At 36.5% G+C, this 22,825-nt stretch overlaps 1 protein-coding gene across 2 annotated transcripts in view; it reads right to left on the bottom strand.

Moving 5' to 3' along the window:
* Positions 1-22,825, bottom strand: part of SLC39A12 (solute carrier family 39 member 12) — a 102,392-nt gene that overhangs the window by 40,668 nt on the left and 38,899 nt on the right. Inside the window, exons 5-8 of one of the 2 annotated variants that reach the window (XM_027847961.1) lie at positions 20,679-20,850; positions 3,630-3,802; positions 1,756-1,908; positions 1,248-1,250 (exon numbers count right to left, since the gene is read on the bottom strand). In XM_027847961.1, coding sequence (XP_027703762.1) covers positions 1,248-1,250; positions 1,756-1,908; positions 3,630-3,802; positions 20,679-20,850 — 501 coding nt within the window. The remainder of the gene's footprint in view (positions 1-1,247; positions 1,251-1,755; positions 1,909-3,629; positions 3,803-20,678; positions 20,851-22,825) is intronic. The other variant, XM_027847960.1, reaches the window with a different exon arrangement.

Raw genomic sequence — 22,825 nt, 5'->3', positions numbered from 1 at the left:
AAATTGGACTAAATGACCCCTGAGACCCCTTCCAACTGTGAGAACCTAGTGATTCCGTATTTTGTCACGGTTTTATTCTCTGAGATCATATGATCATAGATATAGAAATAGAAGGGACCTCACAGATTATCTAGTCCAAATATCTCATTCTATATTTGACAAAACTGAGGCTCATGGTGGCTAAGTTGCCCAAGGTCACACAGGTAGGGGCAGAGCAGAGATTTCAAATCAGGTCTTCTAACTTCAAATCGAACACATTTTTAACTGTTCCAGATAGTCTCTATGATTTCATTTATAAATCCTTCAGATAGAAAAATATCAGATATTTCATGCATTTTTGCATTTTTTCCCTGAGGAAACTCATCATTCAAAAGTTGACTATTGTCTGTGCATCTAGCTTCTTCATTCCTCATTGGGTAATTATTGATTCTCTGACTCTAACATGTAATGTGTTCCAGCTTCTAAACCAGCTTCTAAAAAGGAAGTCTTTTTTTTTCTTTAGCAAGCAAACATATTTAACAAAGCAAACAATGAAACAGATGGGAAAGTTGGACAGGTTAATGGAGGCAACAGGATACATATGAGTAAATGGGCCTTGTGGCTCAGGAGAAAAATAAAATCTCAACTCCACCAAGGAGATAACAATCTCACCTGGGTCACGTCTTCCCACCGGCACTATGTACACTGGTACACAGCATCATAGGGATGTTCTCCAGGGAATTGCTCAAGGCTACCTAAGGTGGGTTCTTCCCTGGACCAAAACTTTTTATAGTCCTTGCAAAGATCAGCCAGGGTAAGCTTGAGACCTGTGACTACAGAGGCTAAATAGAAACATCAGTGCTTTGAACAATAATAAGGGTCTCTCTCCTGGTATTCCAGGTAACCAACCTGAGGTACCACTGAAAATAAAATAACATGGAATAGGTACAGTCTAGCCCACTATTCCAGAGCCAAGCAGGCTACAAATACCCTGACCCTGTGGGTTAGTGCCCTTGGCACTACTGCCATTTGTTTGAGCTCCCACTGACTCTGTTTCCATCCTTTCCTTCGTTCCTCCCATTATTAGCGGCTAGTGAAGAGATCCCCAGTTCCACAAGGAAGCCTTTTGATGACTAGCTGTGATAAGTAAATAAGTTTATTAATTATTATTAAGATATTACCCTTGTTTCTTAGATGGAATCTGGGATTTAATAGGGAATTCTAAAAGAAGAAATATGCTCTTCTAGTGCAAATTAGTATCTGCTCACTTGCTCTGCAACCTAAATAGTCTTAGAGAGTGGCCTAAAACACTGAAAAGTTAAATGACTTGCCCAAGATCACATATCCATTACTTCTAATAGGCAGGACTTGAAACCAGTTCTTCTGGACTCCATAGTCATCTTTGTCGCTGCTCTTCTATAAATATTTAAACAAAGACATTGTCCTTTTCTAGATTTTTAAACAAAAGCAGATCATAATAATCTGAATGGTCCAGGAAATAGGGCTTCACCACTCATATAACATTTCCCAGAATAAGATAGTATGGAATGGTTTGTGTTGTTACCTTGGCTCTTCCATTGACTAACCTTATGAAACCATGGACATGCCAATTCTCCTTTCTCAGCTTCTGTTTTCTTAAATGTAAAGTGAGGAGGTTAGACAAGGCTCTCCTCATGACTCCTAACTCTAACGTTTTGTGTTTTTGTGGAAAAAAAATCAGATAAAAATTATACAAACCCCACAGTATAGGGCATGGCAAAGTTTTAAAAAATTTACCTTGGTATTTGGTGATATGAAAAGTAGGAAACATTTTTCTATCAGAAAAAATCCATGGATTCCTCCAATTAATCCCAATAGTTTCCAAATATATTCTTTCCCTTCATGGAGATGTCCCAACTCTTGTGCTTCCTGCTTATGTAAGCCAAGAATCTAGAAACACAGGCACATAAAACAGTCAGAAATGAATGACTTTTGTTTTATTTAAATATCAGTGATAGACCCAGTTGTTTAGTACATCCAATTTGCATGCTGGGAAAGCCCACAAACATTCCTCTGAGCTCTCAAGACCAATATGTTTTGATGGAATGTTTCTAGTTGTACCATAAGCTTTTGTAAGCATTAAGTATAACAATATGGAAAAGAAACAAGGGGGCCAGTTTAGACAGTGAATCTATAATAAGGAGAATTGTTCTTGAGCTTTACATTCCTAGGCATTATCTTTTCCTCTACATTCCCAGCCCTTTGGCTGGATTCTCTCCCACAAATCAGTGTTATTTCAGTTTGCCCAATCAGCTCTTTTGAATTGATTTCATGCCTAGATTGATCTAAGAGGAGTGGTTCATTGCTGGGTACATGATGATTCAATTTAACTTAATTCAAATCAGCAAATATTTATTAAATGCCAGTCACTGTACTAGGTATTAGGGATATAAAGAAAAAAATAAAAGTCCCAGCCCTCAAGGAACTTACATTCTACTGGAAAAAAAGAAGAGTGATGTATGTTAAATGGTTTGTCTCCCTTGTTGCGGTTGAACCAGTTGTAATTACAGCTAATCACTTAATACTAAATTTAAGCAGAAAATTGAAATACCCAGTCATCCTTTTTTGGAAGGGTATTATTGACATTTGGTGATTCGCTCTCCTTTTTCTATAGCAGCATAGAGGATATTATTCTCTCCAGGCCAGGCATAGAATGACAAAGCCAAAGATTGAAGCTAAGGGAAGCTGGCTAATACCTGTCCTTTAAGGTTGGCATCAGGGCACACAAGAAGTATATGTCAGAGATGAGACTTGAAACCAGGTCTTCCTGATTTTAAGACCAGCCTCTAATCACAACATGCTGACTCTCAACCTCTCTATACTAGAAGGGGCTAAATATACTTTGGCTATGGGCAAAGGTAGGTCTTAATATTCTTGTTAGATGAACAGGAGTAGGTTAGTATCCATTACCACCTGGGCTAGTTCATTGTGAAAGGGTATGGCCAAACTCTTGACAAATATATCTGCCTGAGCAGAGGTATTTAATGTTGTTAGCATCTGTAAGGAGCTGGCAGAACCTACCCTAGTACCTTGCTTATTCCTGGAGTCTGCTTATCTGATGATAAACACAATAATTGTTTGACTAATTGATTGATTGATTAAAGGGTCAGTGTGTCAAAAGTATCTGTGAGCTCTTAAAGGACTTATTCCATATTGTTCCATAAGGGTCTATTTCTGGGCAACTTTCCTCCCTAGGTGGATCAAAACGAAGTCCACATGTGGGAGTGGTACAATTTATTCTAGGCAAAGAACCCTGAGAGTTCTTTTCTTCAGGTTGCCTGGTGAAAGATTCTGTGAGACTCACAATGTTGCTGGTAGGTTGTGAGGCTAGCTCCAGACAGACAGGGCCAAGAATTTGCTTTCCAGTTGCTCAGAGGCCTGTCCTATTCACTGAGAAAAGTTAGTGTAAGGTATTAAAGTGCTCTATGTTGACTTTACTCTCCTCCCTTACCATTGTGAAAAGGGCTAAAAAGTTTCTATTCGTTAGGACATCATTTGCCATTGAATTTGTTTATCTGAATAACCTGCTGAGGCTTTAAAAAAGGGCTATAGCTTTTTCAGGAGCTGAAGATTTTTTAAAAGGAAACAAGAATTAGAAATAGGGTAGTTACCTGAGGAATCAGATGGAGGAGGGCATCACCAGAAAGGGTTCCAACAGCTAAACCCACAAAGAGTTGTAAAACGAGTTTGTAGTTTTCTTCACAGTTGCTGAAAAGGATGAGAGTTGTTCCAAACATAGAACCCAGCGTGATGAGTAAAACAGCAGCAGTACTGTAGCCATATTCTAGATCAAAAGGAGATGAAAATGTCAGTTACTCCCTGTTCACTCTCATATTATGCATAAAGCCAGAGACCACGCTAGGGAAAACTGTCTTTACAGAACCAGTGATAGTTATAGTACTCAATAAGAAAATGGAGAAGTGAACTAAGAATTTCCATTTAATCACAGTGGATGAATGACAAATAGTGTTGCTCCCACTTCCTAGGTTTCAGTCTCACTTTAGGGATGTCATCCAAACCTCAAGGTAATAGGTTATTTTGAAACAATTGTTGGCCTAAGAGCATTCAAGAGTATTCTAGAAGATAGACAACACTAGGGATGGCAGCAAGTGAATTGCAAGGGAGCTGTGCCTGTTAGGGAGGTTAAGATTTTTCTTTGGTCCCCCAATTTAGCAGGGTGATACCAGATGGAGGAATTAAACTCCATTTTATTTTCTGAGGACATAAGTTATTCTGCATCCCAAAGACTTTAACTAAGGACTGGAAAAGGTCAGTATGGGAGTTACCTGAGTGCCAACTTTAAAGCTGTGAGCTGAATGGACCAGAGTGCCTAGCACATAGTAAATACTTAATAAAAGCTTTTTGACTTGCTGGTTGAATTTATGAAGAGCCTGGGAGACTTTGTGAGTTTTTAGAATGTAATATCTATTGTAAAAATGCTTGAGAATATATTTAGTTGCTGTAATATACTCCCAGGGCAGGGATTCAAGTTTCAGATGAGGAAAATGGAGACCCACAGTCTACCTTTAAAAACTTAATATGTAGGATAGATCCTAGACCCCGGGAAAAAAGAGATTCTGCTTCATTTAACATTCCACTCTCTACTCTGGATCAAGTTTTAAGGAATTATAAAGTTTATTTGATAAACATTGAACCCTTTACAACTTGAGTTATAAAAGGAAAAACAGTATTGCAGGTTTGTTAGTTTGGCAGTCTTTGAGAGCAGGTCACCAGAAATATGGAAAGACACTTGGAAGGAAGGAATACTTAACAGTGGGAAGAAGAAAATGGGGTCAGGATCTGGAAAGATTATAAAAAAAAAACCCAGTAAGTCACCTTGAACAAGAAAATAAGGTTTGAAAAAAGCAAGATGGAGAAAGTCACAGACCATCCAAGGAACTGTTATAAAGGGAACAAGAATTCAATCAGAGGTTGAGGACAGAAGAACAGAGATCAGACTTCTATTGGTGAATTAGCTGATAAAAAGTGATCTGTAGGTTCTACTCTGGCAATTTTAGGATATCGAGAAGCAGCAGAAGAAATGAATTTTTTTGTCATCAGTTAGTAATGAAATTAGAACAGATAATGGATCACTTTGCTGACAATATCTCCATGGAGTTTGGCTGAACAGGGAGGAATAGCTAGGGAGACTTAGGGAAGAGTGATGTAAGGAGGCTTCTGAGGATAATATTTCACTTGGGTCAGTCAGCCAATTAACTGGACTAAGCCTTAGGAATACAAAGAAAGGCAAAAGATGGTCCCTGCTCTCAAAAAAAAGATGAAAAGGGGATTTAAAGAGAGGGAGAGTTTTGAACATGGGGGTATGATAATGTCCTTCAGCTAGGTGAAAAATAGTGTCTGCTGTAGACCCTCCCAAATGTCCACTCTGTCCTGTCCAAGGAGGCTAATAAGGAGGTGTGAGTTTCAGAACTGATTTGATTTTTCAGGGAGTTAAGTTTCTAGAAATTTTGGACAAGTCCAGAGGAGTGGCCAGATGAGAAGTTATATGGTATGTCTGCCTAGGCCTCCTTAAATAGAAGATCTGAAAGGAGTTCACAGATGTCCCCCTCTACCCTTTCCAGTCAGAGGGAGGAAGGATCCTAAGAGTCAAATGTTTTCTGAAGACGTGGGGTGATGTCTTATCTTCTCAGGAAGAATCAACAGTGACATTTCAACCTTACTTTGGGGATGTCACATAAGTCTCCAAGGGAATATATTATTAATGTTTATATTCTCTAAAAACAGTTGATGGCAAGCAGAACATTCTGGAACACTCCAGAAAATTCTATGACGAAGGTAAGGTCAGAAGTGGAAAGCAAGTAGCCTGTGAAGAGGTTGAGGTTTTTCTTTGTTATCTTTAATGAGCTGACACAGTCTACCTCAGTAAAAGAAGAGCGTGAAAAGGTAAGAAATTCCTTCTGAAGAAGGAAAGCTCTAAGTCTAAAGAGCAAGAATTTTGAGGAGACAAATCAAGTAATGCTGAATAACTTATTAGCTTTAGAAAGCCTTGGGATCCTGCTGGAGTGTGGGAAAGATAGGGGAAAACACCCAGGAGACTGGGGCTACCAGAAGCACAAGACCAAAAAATTTGATTGGTGAGCTGCTTTTTAAAAACTTGGGATATTTCATTCACAAGAGAGATTTGGATGAGTCAATGGCCAAAGCCTACAGAAGACCAAGAAGCAATGTTTCAGACAAGAGTCAAGATGACTGTGAAAAGAATCTAGAAAGAGTTATATGGTATGTGTCAGGTGGGATAGGATTTTTCTCAGCAACAACCTAGAGAACATTTGCCTTGATTGCAAGGTTTTAATTCTTAAATTTTAATTCTTTAATTCTTGCCCACAGGCAAGAATTTCTAGGTGCTACTCTCCAGGGAAGGAGATTTTCTCCAAAGTGGTGAAACCTCCTGGCAGGGTGGGGAGGAGTTGGTGCGGTTGGTGAGAGGTTTTCTATTGATATATACATTCTTTTTTATAGGTACTAGATGACTAACAGATTCCAATTAAGGAAAATTGGCTAAATTCATCCCTGTGGGACATTGCCTCAGCTTATATTTGTCTAAAGGATTTGGTATAGCCCCTGAAGCAAATGGTTACTAGGAATGATTTTAGAGTTCAGTGTTAAATCTGAATGTGTGTGTGTGTGTGTGTATTTAAATGTATGTGTACTAGTGTGTCAGAGTTGATTTGGTTTGGGAGAAGTTTGGTGTCTTTCTTTAGCAATGGAAAAGTGGGAATGGAATGGGAAGTTAGAAATTACATAAGATTTCTGACTCTACAATTGAGAGATTGGGTGAATGCTGACATTTTTAGTGGAGGAAAAACAAAACAAAGGGCTTCATGAATTTCGATCAGTATTTAATTGGGGAAGGACTTATTTGAATTGGAAGATCATTTGTCTTCTGAATTAACGAATTGGGTTTTGGATTAGAAAATGTTAGCTGACGTACTTTCTTAAAACTGTCCAGCACAGGACAGTATGTTTTAAACTCTAAATTAATTTATTATAGGGCTACTTATTAATCAGGATATGAATTTCTCTGCATTACAAATTTCTGTCTAAAAAGAAGACCAAGAACTATGCCCAAAGGGCTATAAAAATGTGCATACCCTTTGACCCAGCAATAGCACTTCTAGGGCTATATCCCAAAGAGATCACACAAATGGGAAAAGGACCTACATGTACAAAAATATTCATAGCAGCTCTCTCTGTGGTGGCAAAAAATTGGAAATTGAGAGGATGCCCATCAATTGGAGAATGGTTGAGCAAGTTGTGGTATATGAATGTGATGGAATACTATTGTGCTATAAGAAATGATGAACAGGCTGACTTCAGAAAAACCTGGAAATACTTGTATGGTCTGATGCTGAGTGAAGTGAGCAGAACCAAGTGAACGTTGTACACAATAACAGCCACGTTGTGTGATGACTAATATTGATAAACTTAACTCTTCCTGGCAATACAAGGATCTAAGACATCTCCAGAGGCCTTGTGGTGGAAAATGATATCCACACCCAAAGAAAGAACTATGGAAGCCGAACTGTTATTTTTTTTTTCTTCTGTTGAATTTTGTTTCCTCTTTCTGATGGTTCCTCCTATTGATTTTAATTTCTACTTACAACATCACTAATGTGAAAATATGTTTAATATGAATGTAAATGTATAGCCTATATCAGATTGTGTGCCATCTTGGGGAGGGTGGTAGGGAGGAAGGGGGAGAAAAATTTTAAACTCAAAAGCATATGGAAGTGATTATTGATAAATAAAAAAAAATTAATAAAAAATTTTTTTAAAAATAAATAAAAAGAAGACCAAGGAATAAATAGCTAAATGATGCTTTGAGGTGGGAGCATGAGCTGGCAAATGACTTCAGACTGAATATTTTTCTATATTTTGCATTTTGGTAAAATTAATCAGAAATGTGTGTGTGTGTGTGTGTGTGTGTGTGTGTGTGTATACAATGTGATTAAATTGATCTGGTAGGTTGCAAATTATAATGTCATGGAAAATAAGCTTTTATATCATTCTGACTATCTATTTTACTGTTTGAGATGAAATTAATTATTAGTAGCCTATTTGATTTAGGGTTCCACCTATGCTGAGGTGGCACACATTAAATTTGATTCAATTTTCTATGATGATTTTTGCAATATAGAATGCCAAAATTCAGAGATGTGGGCATGGGGTATTTCATCCATATGAACAATTTGGACATGCATTCAGGTTAATCTGATTAGACTATAATTGGTGGTGATAAATTTTTATGCTTTGAATTTTAATTAGGGCTAATGAGTGGATATGAGCAGGCCACAACATATAATCAACAAGGAATTCTGAAGACCAGGAAGACAAGGAGTAGAAGATATCGACAAGGAACTAAATGATAGGAAGAAGAGATGGGTTGGAGTGGGTGAGGGTGAATAGGTGGATATTCAAAACGTTTTCCTGGTATCCTTGGAATGTCAGGAGACAGCAAAGAAGTCTTCAAGTACATTGGGTGGATATCCTGAAATGAACTTACATAATGAAATGGACCAAAGTTACAGAGGATGAATAGGCATGGATGGATTGAGATCTACTTCACTGAAGGGAATATGTAGATCAATGAGATTGTGTATTTGTTTGAATATTAACAACATTGGTGGTATCTGGGATCTCTTTCTAAAATTGGAGAGTGGAATCCTGTTTGAAGAGTTGAATGCAATGATTCTGGAAAAAATTATTACAGAAACACTACAGACTTTGGAAAACTGGTTTTAACTAACAGAGATCATGTAGAAGCACATTCTCATTTTTTCTACTTGTCCCTTTTTGAGTGAAGACAGTATTAAGGGGTGGGTAGTCTTGGAAAAGTCTGATGTTGGCAACTGAAGATTGAGGGACTATTAAGATAAGTCAAAATTGGGTCTGAATTGGATTTAGATAGATAAACTAGATTTGAGGACCAGATTCCCAAATTGGGAAATGTTAAGATGATTGATGTTGGATTGTGAGCAGCTGTAGACATCACTTTTATTCTTATATTTGTGTATTATCTTTTGTAGTTAATTGACATGTTGAGTTTGGACTTTGTGATACATGCAAGTCTCCTTACTTATTAAAATGGAACATATGAGAAATGAAAGTGAGAAATTGCATTCTATTTTGGACTTGGAAGCCAAAGGGCCTGACTTTAAAAGTGACACACAGAAATGAAGAGGGACTCTATATACTATCAGTTCCAGAAGAATGAGAAGGCTGTGGCTGCTGGGGAAGAAAGAGCATGTGGTTCCGTGTCTAAAGGACTCCTTCAGAGTGGAGACCATTGCGACATACCATTTGGAACACCACATTTAGAACAGTGTTAACAGAGAATGATCTCAATAAGAGAATAATAATGGGGCAGCTAGGTGATGCAGTGGATAGAGCACTGGCCCTGAAGTCAGGAGGACCTGAGTTCAAATCCGGCCTCAGACCAAACACTTGACACTTACTAGCTGTGTGACCCTGGGCAAGTCACTTAACCCCAATTGCCTTAAAAAAAAAAAAGAAAGAGAATGATAATGAAGTAGGCATTTATCTGCTTAGCTAAATATGGCAATATTTATTTCATTATTCATTTTTATTTATCTCATTTTCAATTTCATTTCAATTATTTCATTATTCATTTTCTATTGACACCATATTCCTTTATAGCTAATTTGAATGGGGTGGAGTGCAAAACATACTCCTCAACCATTCATCTTTGGACAGACAAGACTACAGGTCTCAAGAAAAGGAGAGACAGTGATTTGTGTTATTGGAATAAGAAGGTTATTTTCTGGCTGTAATAAAATTGGAGTTCATCGATTAAAAACTGACTTGACCTTTAACAAGGCACAGGACCATTCAATGGCCCTTAGATCTGGCTTACAGTACATAGTCTACATGAGTATCTTTCAAGGTAGGCCCAAGTGGACACAGGCTACTTGTCAACTTCCGTACTATTTTCAGAAATGTTGTATCAGTGCATTTTATCAAAATTATCCATTGATGCAATTTGGTTAAAGGTGAAAGAGTGTTGGGATGTAATACAAAACTTGAGAATGTCATGTTATATTATAGCATGTCATGTAATGTGATATGATGTTATTTGAGCTGTTGTGTACCATGTTGTAGTTTTGTGTTCTATGTTCCAGGATAACATTATATTGTTGCATGGTATTTTGTATACAAGGTTATGTTATGATGTTATGCTTTGTGTTATCTTATATTGTGAGTTATGTTATAAGTGTTATTTCATATGTTACATGTTGCTTGTCCTTCATTCTCAAAGAGGACCGTGACATCGGGGAGGTGATGCCATGACATGCGAGTTAGTTGGATTTAAGTGAGGGAGGGCTGTGCAAAATCAACAGCCTCACTTTCTCCTCCACAGCCATCTGGGTCCGGTGGCAACATATAGATCAGGACAACTAGAGATGGCCCAGGATACAGTGGGGGACCTTGGCCTTTTCAAGCTAAGGTCTTTAACAGGTTTCAGTTTGATTGAGGCAACACCCATTCAGTGATTAAGGTTTAATAAGAAATGAGGCCAAGAATGTCCTCTTTACCTAGTCAAAAACAAAAATTGATCTGGGAGGGGAAGACCTCAGGGTTTCTGATCAAAAGAGAAACAATTGCTATTTACATTCATTCTGAGCCAATCAGGGCCCAAACAATGTCCAAGTAGAGCTTGACCTGGGACCTATTGTTGGCCAATCAATGAGAGCCGGAGTGATTTGGGGTTAAGGCCGGTCTTTAAGAGGAAAAAAAAATATTGCATGTATGCTATTTGTTGGATTATTTCATGTTATATTTTATGTTTATTGCAAGGTGACAGACAGCATGGCCTGGTTAATAAAAGGCTGGCTTCAGAGTCAAGAAGACTGTGTTCAAGTCTCACTTCTGATGCACAGTGATGTGATATGGGGCAAGTTACTTTAGTTCTCGGGGATACCAATCAATTATCTTACACTTGAATTTCTGGAATAGGGACTGATCTGCATTGGTAAAAGGATTTCCTCACTGTAAGTTCCTTACCTTGTTGAAATCACAGGTCAGAACCCCTAAAATAACAGAAGTTTCATGGGACATTAAGATGTGTTGTGTGTTATATGCTTTTTGCCATAGATTCATTTGTTATAATGTGCCATGCTTTATATAATTTCATATTATATATTATATATGCCTTGTGTGATATAGCTGATAGTATTTAATTTTATGCTATGCTATAGGTTACAGATCACACATTATATGTTATGCATATTATGTTATAATGCAGAATGTCATGGATTGTATTGTATGATATATGATTCTATATGTATATACACATACAAACACACATAATATATTACATGCGGATATACCTACACTATACATATGTGCACAAGATATGTGCTATGTCATATTTATATGTTTGGTTACGGATATTCCTATGTTGTATGCTATATAATGGCATGATTTGTACCAAGTTCTATATTGCCTACTATGTTATAATGTAAAGTTGTATTTTGTGTTATGTTGCATACATGTTACAATGTCTACTGAATAATTATGATTCCAATTATTATTGGAAATATGTCTTATCATCTATAATTTATGTTGCATCCTGTTGTATGCTACATATGTGTTTTGTTTTAGGTTATGCTGTATAACATGCTTCATGTTAAATATTATGCTTTATGCTATGACATGATGTTTAGCTGGTGTTTTATTCATGCTATAGCTAGTGTGATACACTATCGATTATATGACTGTGGTATACATTTGATAATATGTTGCACGCTCACTTGTATTGTCATATTGTTACATCTGTTGTGATACATGTGTTATATTATGTGTTATTATATATATTGTATTACGCATTTTATGTTCTATTATATTATTGTGTTATATATGATGTGAAGTATACTTTTCTTATCTCGTATGCTATAAATCCTTCCAATGTATGTTTTATGTAATGTGTGCATGTTACATATGCTATAGTGTACATTTGATTATACTGTATCTTATGCCACATGTTATATAATATTTTTATGCTTATATTAGGTTGTATGTTATATATGAGATTTTTGTAATTCGTGTTTTATGTTACATCATATTTGTGATGTATATAGTATAGTATGCTATGTTGTATATTATATTGCTATGGTGTATTATGTCATTGCATATCTTATATTTCTATAATTGATTTATTTATGTTACAATATATTAAGAAGATATGCTCATGAGAAAATATAGGAACCAGAGAGAATAATCATAATCATAATAAATAGCTAGCACTTATATAGTGCCTGCTATGTGCTAGGAACCATGCTAAGTGCTTTATCAATATTATCTAATTTGATTCTCACAACTCTCGGAGGTAAGTGCATGGGGAAAAAATATGTGAGTGAAAGTCAATGGAGGTAGAGACAGGAGCAATGTTTCTATATAAGGGTACTAGAGACCACCTGAATAGCAAGAAGGCAAATATAAAAAAAAATGAGCAAAACGATTCCAGATCTAATACAGAATTGTACTCTATTGGTGATGAGGGACTTTATACAGAAATCTGTTGGTGTTCTCTTTCTGCCAAAAGCAGAGTGACTAATAATTTTCTTGCTTTCCTTAATAATATCATCCTAAAAAGGTAGGTGAAAAAACAATTGAAGGAGGAGATTCTTTTACTGTCTGTTTCTTACCAACAGGGTTGCTAAGGTGGAAAGGACAGGAAGTTTGGTGGGGACAAGTGACCATTTCATTTTAGAATTTGTGAAAAAGGAGGGGGAAATAGGAGATATTTTAATGGGATTTTTCAGAGACCAGATTTTAAATGGTTCGAAGAAGGTATCAGTAGGATTTCATGGATTAAAATTCAATAGAAGTCAATCTAAGACAGATAAGAAACTTTCAAGAATGAAATTCTGAAAGCTTCAAGGAAAAATACTGATGTTGATGCATAGATCAACCTATTTATACTTTTTTTTGGAGGGTATAGGCAATCAGGGTTAAGCGGCTTGCCCAGAGTCACACAGCTATTAAATGTTTGAGGCCAGATTTGAACTCAGGTCCACCTGACTCCTGGGCTAATGCTCTATCCACTGTGCCATCTAGCTGCCCCTTAAGGCATTCAGAAGATAGAAGCAAAGGAGAGTAACAGAGGATGGATTTAAAGGCACAGTTGTCCTGCAAGAATGATCTTAGGAATACTAAACTTCAGAATTAGGTGAACGTGGCAAGAAATCTAACGACCACCAAATTCATTTTTTAATGCTTTATTGATTAAAAAAAGCATAAATCTGCTATTTGGGATAGATGGGATGATGATAACTGATAGTAGAGAAAAGACAGAGATGCCCAATATTTATTTTTCTTCTATTGTTTTCCAGCAAAGGAAAATATCTTCGACCAGAAAGGCAAGAAAAAAATTACCAACAAGGAATTGATACTCAGGATAAGTTGGGATATAGCAAGATATAACCTAATTTCCCTAGATTTGTTAAAGTCTTTGGGGCTTATATGGTATATATGGATACTAGAAGAAATAGTATTGTGGTTTCTGAGCTACTAACAGTAACTTGGGGAAAAATATGGAGAAGATTAACTTTTTTTAAGGCAGGGTTACTAAACTAGCCAAGTATAAGAATGATGTAACTGTAATTTACCTAGATTTTAATAAAACATTTTATTAAGCTTCATTTTATTTTTGTGGAAAAGATAGTTATGGGCTAGACAATTGTAAAATAGGGTGGATTCACTTCTGGTTGAACAGTCAGTTCCAAAGAGTAGCTGTGAATGATTCAATGTCAGCTTGGAATTAGATGTACAGTGTAGTGTCCCAATAATTTTTGTTTGTTTCTGTATTATTCAGCATTTTATCAATTAAATGAAGCCATAAATGGTATACTAAACAAAGTTCCAGACCACACAATTCTGGGAGGGATAACTAAAACAACAAATGACAGAATCAGGGTTCAAAAACTTCATAACAGGGTAGGATATTTGGGCCAAATCAAATAATAGGAAATATGATAGGGATAAATGTAAAATCTTATCCTTGGGTTCAAACAATCAACTTCATAAGTGCAAAATGGTGATCATACAATAGTGATATATGTGCCATGTTTGTTATAATGTATTATGTTATATATTATATGATCTGCTATATGGTATGTTGTTTATGCATTATATACTATATCTTACATATCACATGTGATATTTGCATTAGGATAATGTTCTGTTATGCTCCTTTATGCCATTATTGCATGTCTCATGTTGAGTGTTACTTGCTAGGCATTATAGTTTGTCTCATTGTATATTGTATCTTATATGGTTCAATTCAACCAGGATACATGCATTATATTTTCTACTACATACTTTATGGCATAAGTTGTTCTCTGATGTTACATGCTTCGTTTAGTGTTATGTTATGATGCAGTTTATATTATATGCTGTACACTATATGCTATGATGCTTTGTAAAGATGTTATCTGGTATGACTGAATTTTTATAATCAAACATATTATCAGCCCCTTTTCTGTGATTAATCAGGTTTTGGGCTTTCAAGGACCAACTATTCACTCATATCTTCACATTTTACGTGATTATCTATTATACGTTAAATGTGTTATGTCCGGTGTCATGCACTTTATATTTCTTAAATTGTGATTTTTTTGGTATGTGAATGTTATATATATATATATATATATAATATATACACACACACACACACACACACACACTATATATATATACACACACACACACTATATATATATATATATATATATATAATATTACGTGTAACCAAGGATGAACTCCTAAATGTTAAACAACTGACTCTGTAGGAAAAAAAGTGTCCACAACACACTTTTAAGTTTAATTTGTATTACCAACACTCCATCACTTTCTCCATCACTTTAAGTCTAGACAATCAACAAAACAATAAATTAGGCACTGATTTATATCATTTGTTCATTTTTGAGGTGTAAATGTTCATACTGAAAATTTAACAATCAGTTCTTGAAGCTGCTATGAGCTGACTTCCTCACACCCTTATGTATAATTGCATTTTTAAGCCTCCCAGGAGCACCATGAGAGATCACAGAGAGACTCGAGGAAAGTAGGGGATATATACGTATATTTCCCCAAGTTCTCATATTTCCTCTTCCTTTGCCTTCAGAGAGATTTCTGGCTAGAGGTAGGGATTCCCCACCTCCCCCACAGTTGAGGCAATGGAGGAAGAAGAATCCAACTTTGAGAGTCCCTGCTTTTCCTGACATGAAGCAGGAAGTGGACCAATGGTACAATGCCTCTGTTGCAGCAAGCAGGGGAAAGTAAAGTGTGAACCAAAATCTCTTTGGAGAGCCACTCATGGAAGTGGGACAGACTGAGACATCATCCATGTGGTGTGAGCCAGATTAGAGCAGAATTGGAGGGAGCCAGGAAAAACAGAAAGCAGCAGGAAGAAGTAGAGAGCTGGTCTTGGGGAGATCAAAAGGAATTCCCCACCACAATTACTTTTCCCCCTAATTTCCTCAGAGCATTTGTTGAGGAAGAGCTTGATGGATATTTCAACCTGCCCAATCATATTCCTTTCCATTCACATCAGACAGAGAGAAGGAAGGATGCAGGGAAGGAAAATCAACACAGGCTGTTTTTGGAAGCTCTGTTTGATTGTTCACTGGCATTTCTTATGCTATCCATTGAATTAATGACGTGGCTAGTAAAAAAAGAACTATTGAATCTTCTGAGTTTGAGGGAGAGTTATGATTGGAAGAGGGAGTGAAGCCTACTAATACGCAGGATGGTGGTTCACCTGAATTGAAGAGAGCAGTATTTTATATTTTGGGTAATTCTGAGTATATTTCAAGCCATGCTTTCTAGACTTCCACTGAACCTTGACATAGTTTTGTGACTAGCCAGCCAAGAGAAATGGAACTGCATAGGATAATGATAGTGGGCATGGGGTAAAGGTGAGGCTTGGTTACTTATGAGGAGCTATAGTACCTTTTGGTGGCAAGACAATAGAGCACACACCCTTCCACTGACCATGTGATGCCCGCCTCTCTTTTGACCAACAGAGAACAATGGAAGAAGCCAAGTGTTAATTCATTAATTATGTAATATAATTATAATGTGTAATTAATATAATTGAAATATGTTAATTTTAATTATATTTATTTTAAATTTATATTATATTTAATGTAATATTACTATGGTGTGCATAAATATTAATATAATTAAATGCATTCATTAATACACATACCTTTCAGCAACTAGCTAAATGTGTTCTGTTATTTTGTGCTATATATTATATTTTATTTTGAGTTTTGCATTATGTATTTTATGTATAGCGATATGTCATGTCTTGTATGTATTTGGACGTATTGCATTCTATTATGTTGGGATGTGTTCCATATCATGTCACATGATAGGATATTTTATGTGATAGTGTAAGGCATGTGGTGATATGGCATAAAATGCAAGATATGATGGTGTTTATAATGTGGTAAGAGTGATAAAATAGTTGACTGTGAGTTGACTATTCCAAAGTGTAGGTGAAGGATGGGGTAGAGTCAAATGGGATGTAAGCATGTTTTTTTTGGTGAGGAATTGAAATTATTCTTTGGCTTGCTGAGATGGTCTCCATCAGCTTGACTTTTTATCTTCCAAGAGTCTAAATGACTATATCCTTAGGGCCATAATTAGGCAGGGCTCAAGAGCTGGCCTCTTGGCATAACTATGAGGGTGATGAGCTGAGATGTGGAATATTTAGGAAAAGCCTGAGGGAATCGGTGAGCTGCTAGAACCCATTATAAAAATGCTTGAGAATATATTTGATGGAGGCGACAATGAGTCCATGGACTACATGTAGGGAAAACGAAGGCTAAATACATTACGGACCTTTGAATGCTTTTACATTAACTCCTAAGACTTCCTAAAATATTGTAAATACCAGAGAATTTCTTATTCTTTAAGAGATATAGTAATAATTTGGATTTATATGACCAAGGTTTATAAAGTATGTGCCTCACAACACACAACCCTGTGAGATAGGTGAGGTTTACTATCCCCAGTTTACAAATGAGAAAACTGAGGTTTTGGTAGATGAAGTGGCTTGCCTATAGTCATTCGGGTAGACAGTTTTGGAGGCAGGATTCCAAACCAGATCTTATGATTCAAGTCTACTAATCTTTTCACCATGCCATCAACAGATCCATATCTTGTTAGATATCAGTTATCCAAATATAGCTTGACTATCAGGAATCCTACATTTTTTTTATCTTAAACTGGTTTACTTCTCTCAGCCAGCATATTCCCGAGTTTCCTGCAAATTATGCCATTTAGAGTGTAGATCATTCAGGAAATAAGCTTCAGGAAAACAAAACAGGAAGCTATAACTCAAAAATTATATGAAATTAGTTTCAAAGCCAAATTAAGATTTTTGGCTTATTTACTATTTAAAAATGACACGTACCAATCTTGTCTTCAATTACTACAGACAATTGAGAGTTAGTCTCATTTACATCTACCTAAGAAACAGCAGGAAGCTTGAGACAAATTGATTTGGAAACAGAGGTTAGGGAATCGTAAAGCTAAATGCAACTCTCAGGTACTTGCAGGTCGATATTTTTATCAAACGTTTGCAAATCCCTTGATAGTCAGTTGCTGTAATCTTTTATTCAGATGGAGTTCCTCGCACTGAAAAACTGACCTTGTAAGTTTACCTTGCTAGCAATGTCATTTTCATTATCCCTTTGCCTTTTTGGAAGGCCCTTTGCTGTATCAACTGTTGTAGCTGTACAACTTTGCTGATATCATCAACCAACAATCTCAATATATGATCGTGGTTTCTGAAAAGCCATTAGTCGATTTATTAACAATGATATTAGGGCACTGTGAGGGTTACTAAGCTAGGGTTACACAATTTGCTGGCAGTCCCTATGTAGCCAGTTTTGGTAATTTGCCAACTTTAAGATGAATCCCTCAGATCTGACCTACCCATTAATTTCTTGACCAAACCTGAGTATCTACTTCCATTTAGTCTGAAAAATTGATTTTGCAATATTAACAGAATTTGACCACAGGATTCTTTCCTGGAAACTACATTTAATTTCTTGGAAACAACAATTTAGTGTAATGATTAGGGAACTAGTTACAATGTACTGCAAGGTACATTTTTGAAATAATGGCCCATTGGGCCCCATTTAATGTAATGTTGCAAATTCCTATGATGTAGACAGGCAACTTCATGACAAATATCTATTTTCCTCAAGCAGCATGATGCAAAATTGTAAGTAATTTGGGGTAGTTTTCTTATTGGATTTTAGGGGGAGTAGGGAGGCTTTCCCTTGGAAAGGACCAGAGATGAGCAGGAAGAAAAATAAGATTTTCATAACCAATGAAGCCTTTGACCCCATCTTTTTGTTGTCTTTCAGTTGTTTCAGTAGTGTCCAACTCTCCGTGACCCCATTTAGGGTTTTCTTGGTAAAGATACTGGAGTGGTTTGCGATTTCCTTCTCTAGCTCATTTTATAGATGAGGAAACTGAGGCAAACCAGATTAAGTGACTTATCCAGTATCACAAAGCTAGTAAGTGTCTGAGGCCAGATTTGAACTCAGGAAAAGGAGTCTTCCTGACTCCAGGCTCAGTGCTCTATCCACTGTTCAACCTAGCTGCCTCTTGACCCTATCTAACCTTTGTCCATTTGATGAGTCTTTAAATGACCAGTTATTGAGCTATTTACTAACTCATCCCAAGAGTTCTACTAGATAGAGGAATGTGAATCAGGTCCTACTGCCAGAGACCATTTGTTTTGTCCTTGGTCTAATTTCATGTCATCTCAACTTTTCTTTGGATAAATTGCATTGACATTTCAAGTAGATCATTGGGCACAAATCTAACCAATTCACTACCAAGTACATTCAGAGATTCTTTTCTTCAAAGGATCTATGATGTCATCAAAGTCAGTATTCCCTTCACTGATGTAAATCACAATCCCCTATGCCTTAGTTAATAGCTCCCAGACCTGCTATTGACAAAACAATCTGTGGGCTGGTTGTCCATCTATATCAATTCCTTTGAATTTAGCTAAGCTTTTCCTCAGAAAATAGACAATAAGTCCATCACTGGACCAATGTTCAAAACTTGTGAGCTTTTCCAACAGTGATATTGGTTGGCACTGTGCTGTATTGCCAAAGCCCCTCCCCCTGTGTCATTTTTAGGCTGTGCTAAGGCATTAGAAAACAACGTTAGTGGAGGGTACATATTTGATGGAGAGCATAAATACGTGTGTATGTATGTATATGTAACCTGATTTCATAGTTGTAGGGAACTCCCATTGAGGAAGTTCCCTCTACCAATGCATATCAGCCTTTTGAGTCTAAATGATTATCAGAGACAGGACTCGAACCTAATTCTTACTGACTTAGAGACTGGCTCTCTATCTACTGTGTCATTCTACCTAATTACATAAGATTTCAGCACCATATAGATAAAAACTTAGGTAGGGATAAGGACCAGAGTTGGAATTCTCTGTTGAGGAAACTCCCTCCTCCAAAGCAGGTTCGCATGTTTTCTTTAACCTTTAGCCTTAAAGAGTTACCTAGAATACTGAGAAATTAAGTGACCTGTCACATGTCCAGTAGGTGTCAGATGTAGGGTATGAACCTTGGTCTTCATTTGAGGATTATGGATGTAGAAAGGAATGCTAATAATCTGACTTAGGCAGATACCATGAGCTTGCCATGGTTCTAACCTCAATCCACAGGGCAGCACAAGAGATTTTTGAAATATCCCTAAATAGCCTTAATTTATGAAGAATTCAGATTATCAGAAGCACTGATGGTATATTCATTGTTTGTTGTTGAGTCTTTTCAGTCATGTCTGACTCTCCATGACCCCATTTGGGGTTTTCTTGGCCCAGATACTGGAGTGGTTTGCTATTTCCTTCTCCAGCTCATTTGACAGATGAGGAACTGAGGAAATCAGGGTTAAGTGACTTGGCCAGGGTCACACAGCTAGTAACTGTCTGAGGCCAGATTTGAACTCAAGAACATGAGTCCTCTTGACTCCAGGACCAGTACACTATCCACTGGGCCACCTAACTGCTCATTGATGTAGGAACTTATCAATTTGCCTTGACCAATTTAATTTGCTACCAAAACTGGAGCTCTCCAGTAATACGGTGCTTCTCCCTCCCATCCCCTACTTTGCTCCATGGAAACCTTGGGGTTGCCATCTAATAAAGAAAAATAGACAAATAAAATATACTTTACTTAAAAAATACCTTCCAGTCTTAAGTTACAAGAATTTCTGTTTTCTTGATACCTCTTTGGCTGCCTTGCATATTGAAAAGGATAATTAATTTCTGCCATTTTAAACATAAGATACTTTAATTTTAAACATAAAATACTTTATGAAGGAAATCAAAATAAGTCAAAAGGGGAATTCAGTTGCCATCACTCTAGTGACTGGACCCTGATCAGGCACTTGGAATTAGAAGTGCCAAATCTCCCGTCTGTACCACGTAGGATGAGTGTTCTCAAGTCCTGTGCTACAGAACGCCCTGTTCTTTTCTTTGAAGGTAGCTCATACTTCAGAGAGAATGAAATGTATACAAACCAAGTGAATTAGCACAGTACAAAACCACATAGTCAAGTGATACAACTCACTTTCTAGAGCTGTTGGTGGCAGCTTGGCTTGCTGGTATTTTGTGAGCTGGCAAGGGCAACTGAGTAGTTGTTGAATGATCGCTGGGCTGATTTGCTGGAAGTGCTCCTTAGAAATAGGAGAATGGCTGTTTGGTAAAAATATCTCCACAAGTTCCTTGGCAGAGAAGCAAGCCTAGGCAGGAAAATGTGTATTGTTATTAACCACACCATTGGAGCAAACTCAGTATGCATGTCCATTCTTTAAGAATGAATGAGAACTAAACGGAATTTTTAAAATGGAAAAAAATAAAGGTTATCAAACATCCTTCTTAAAAACATATTTTCTGTGAACAAAGAGGATTCACTTTGTCCGCTGGTCAAAATTTAATCTATCATACTCATCATTGGAATTATTTCTGAACATTTCTTTGTGCCCCCTCCCCCTTTATTTTAGTGTTTTGCAATCATGCTTAATGAGATTCTGCACAGAAACCTCATGAAGTAGGTTAGAACTTTGGCCTCATTTCCTAAGCCGATGCTTTTGTTGTTTTTCAATGAGAATAGCTTTTTGGACCAATAGTCTCTAGAGATAAATGTACTCCAAACACAAACTCCGAAGTAATAAGGGCATTGTCTTCAGCTACCAATCTCTGGTATTTGGTCTTTCAAAGTAATATGAAATATCAAAAGCAGGGGAGGGGAATAATATAGAGGATGTTGCTGTCGGTATAAATGAGTCTCAGCAAATATATAATGTTAATTGTATTGTTCTGTCCTACAAAATGACTGGAGAGTGATCATTTCAGTCAAGACAGCATGTTGACTTAAATAACTTACTTTGTAACTGAATTTATTGATTCCAGCTAAATTGACTGGTTTATCTAGCTCTTGGTATGATGTAGACACAGTCAGATAGACATCAGCCATAGATAAACTATTAATTATAAGTTCAAGGGTAGAAAAACATCGTTGGGACCCCACATCATGAATTTCAGAAGCTTCCACTATACCTAGTTCAGTCAAATGAAAATTTTTAATGTATGTCTTTCATTTAAAAAATTATTTAATTAATATTTTCCCCTAATTACATGTAAAAAACATTTTAAACATTCATTTTTAAAATTTTGAGTAAAAAATTCTCTCCTACCCCTCATTCAGAAGGAAAGCAATTTGCTATAGGTTATACATGTGTGGTCATGCAAAATGTATTTTCATGTGAGTCATGTTATGAAGGAAAAAACAGACAAAAAATACCCCAAGAAAAATAAAGTTAAAAAAAGTATGTTTCAATCTGCATTCAGATTCCATCAGTTCTTTCTTTGAAGATGTATAGCATTTCGATAACACCTTCAGAATTGTCTCGGATCGTTGTATTGCTGAGTTTAGCTAAGTCATTCACAGTTAATCATATAATATTGCTGTTACTGTATACAGTGTTCTGGTTCTGCTCATCTCACTTTGCATCAGTTCATGTAAGCCTTTCCAGGTTTTTCTGAGAGCGTGCTGCTTGTCATTTCTTATAGCACCATAGTATTCCATCACAATCATATACCATAACTTGGTCAGTCATTCCCCAATTGATGGGCATCCTCTCAATTTCCAATTCTTTGCAACCACTAAAAGGGGCACTATAAATATTTTTGTACACATATGTATTTTCCCTTTTTGCTTTTTATCTCTTTGGGATACAGACCTAGTAGTGGTATTGCTAGGTCAAAGGGTGTGCATGGTTTTACAGCTCTTTTGAGTATAGTTCCAAATTGCTCTATAGAATAGCTGAATCAGTATGCAACTCCATCAACAGTACATTAGTTTTAGTGCATCTCAGTTTTCCCACATCCCCTCCAACATTTGTCATTTCCCTTTTTTATCATATTAGCCAATCTGATAGGTATGGCGTGGTACCTTGAAGTTGTTTTAATTGTATTTCTCTAATTAATAGTGATTTGGAGCATTTTTTTTTCATATGACTAGAGATAGCTTTGATTATTTCATATGAAAACTTCCTGTTCATATCCTTTGATCATTTATCAATTGAGGAATGGATCTTATTTTTATAAATTTGACTCATTTCTCTATATATTTTAGAAATGAGGCCTTTATCAGTGAAACTTGCTGTAAATTTTTCCCAGTTATGATTACTGTATTTCCTTCCATCTTATTCCTCC

Source organism: Vombatus ursinus, unplaced genomic scaffold (genome assembly GCF_900497805.2).
Source record: "Vombatus ursinus unplaced genomic scaffold, bare-nosed wombat genome assembly UNPS02005459.1, whole genome shotgun sequence".
NCBI lineage: Eukaryota > Metazoa > Chordata > Mammalia > Diprotodontia > Vombatidae > Vombatus > Vombatus ursinus.
The sequence above is the reverse complement of the archived record's forward strand: the minus strand, read 5'-3'. Positions and strand labels throughout refer to the sequence as shown.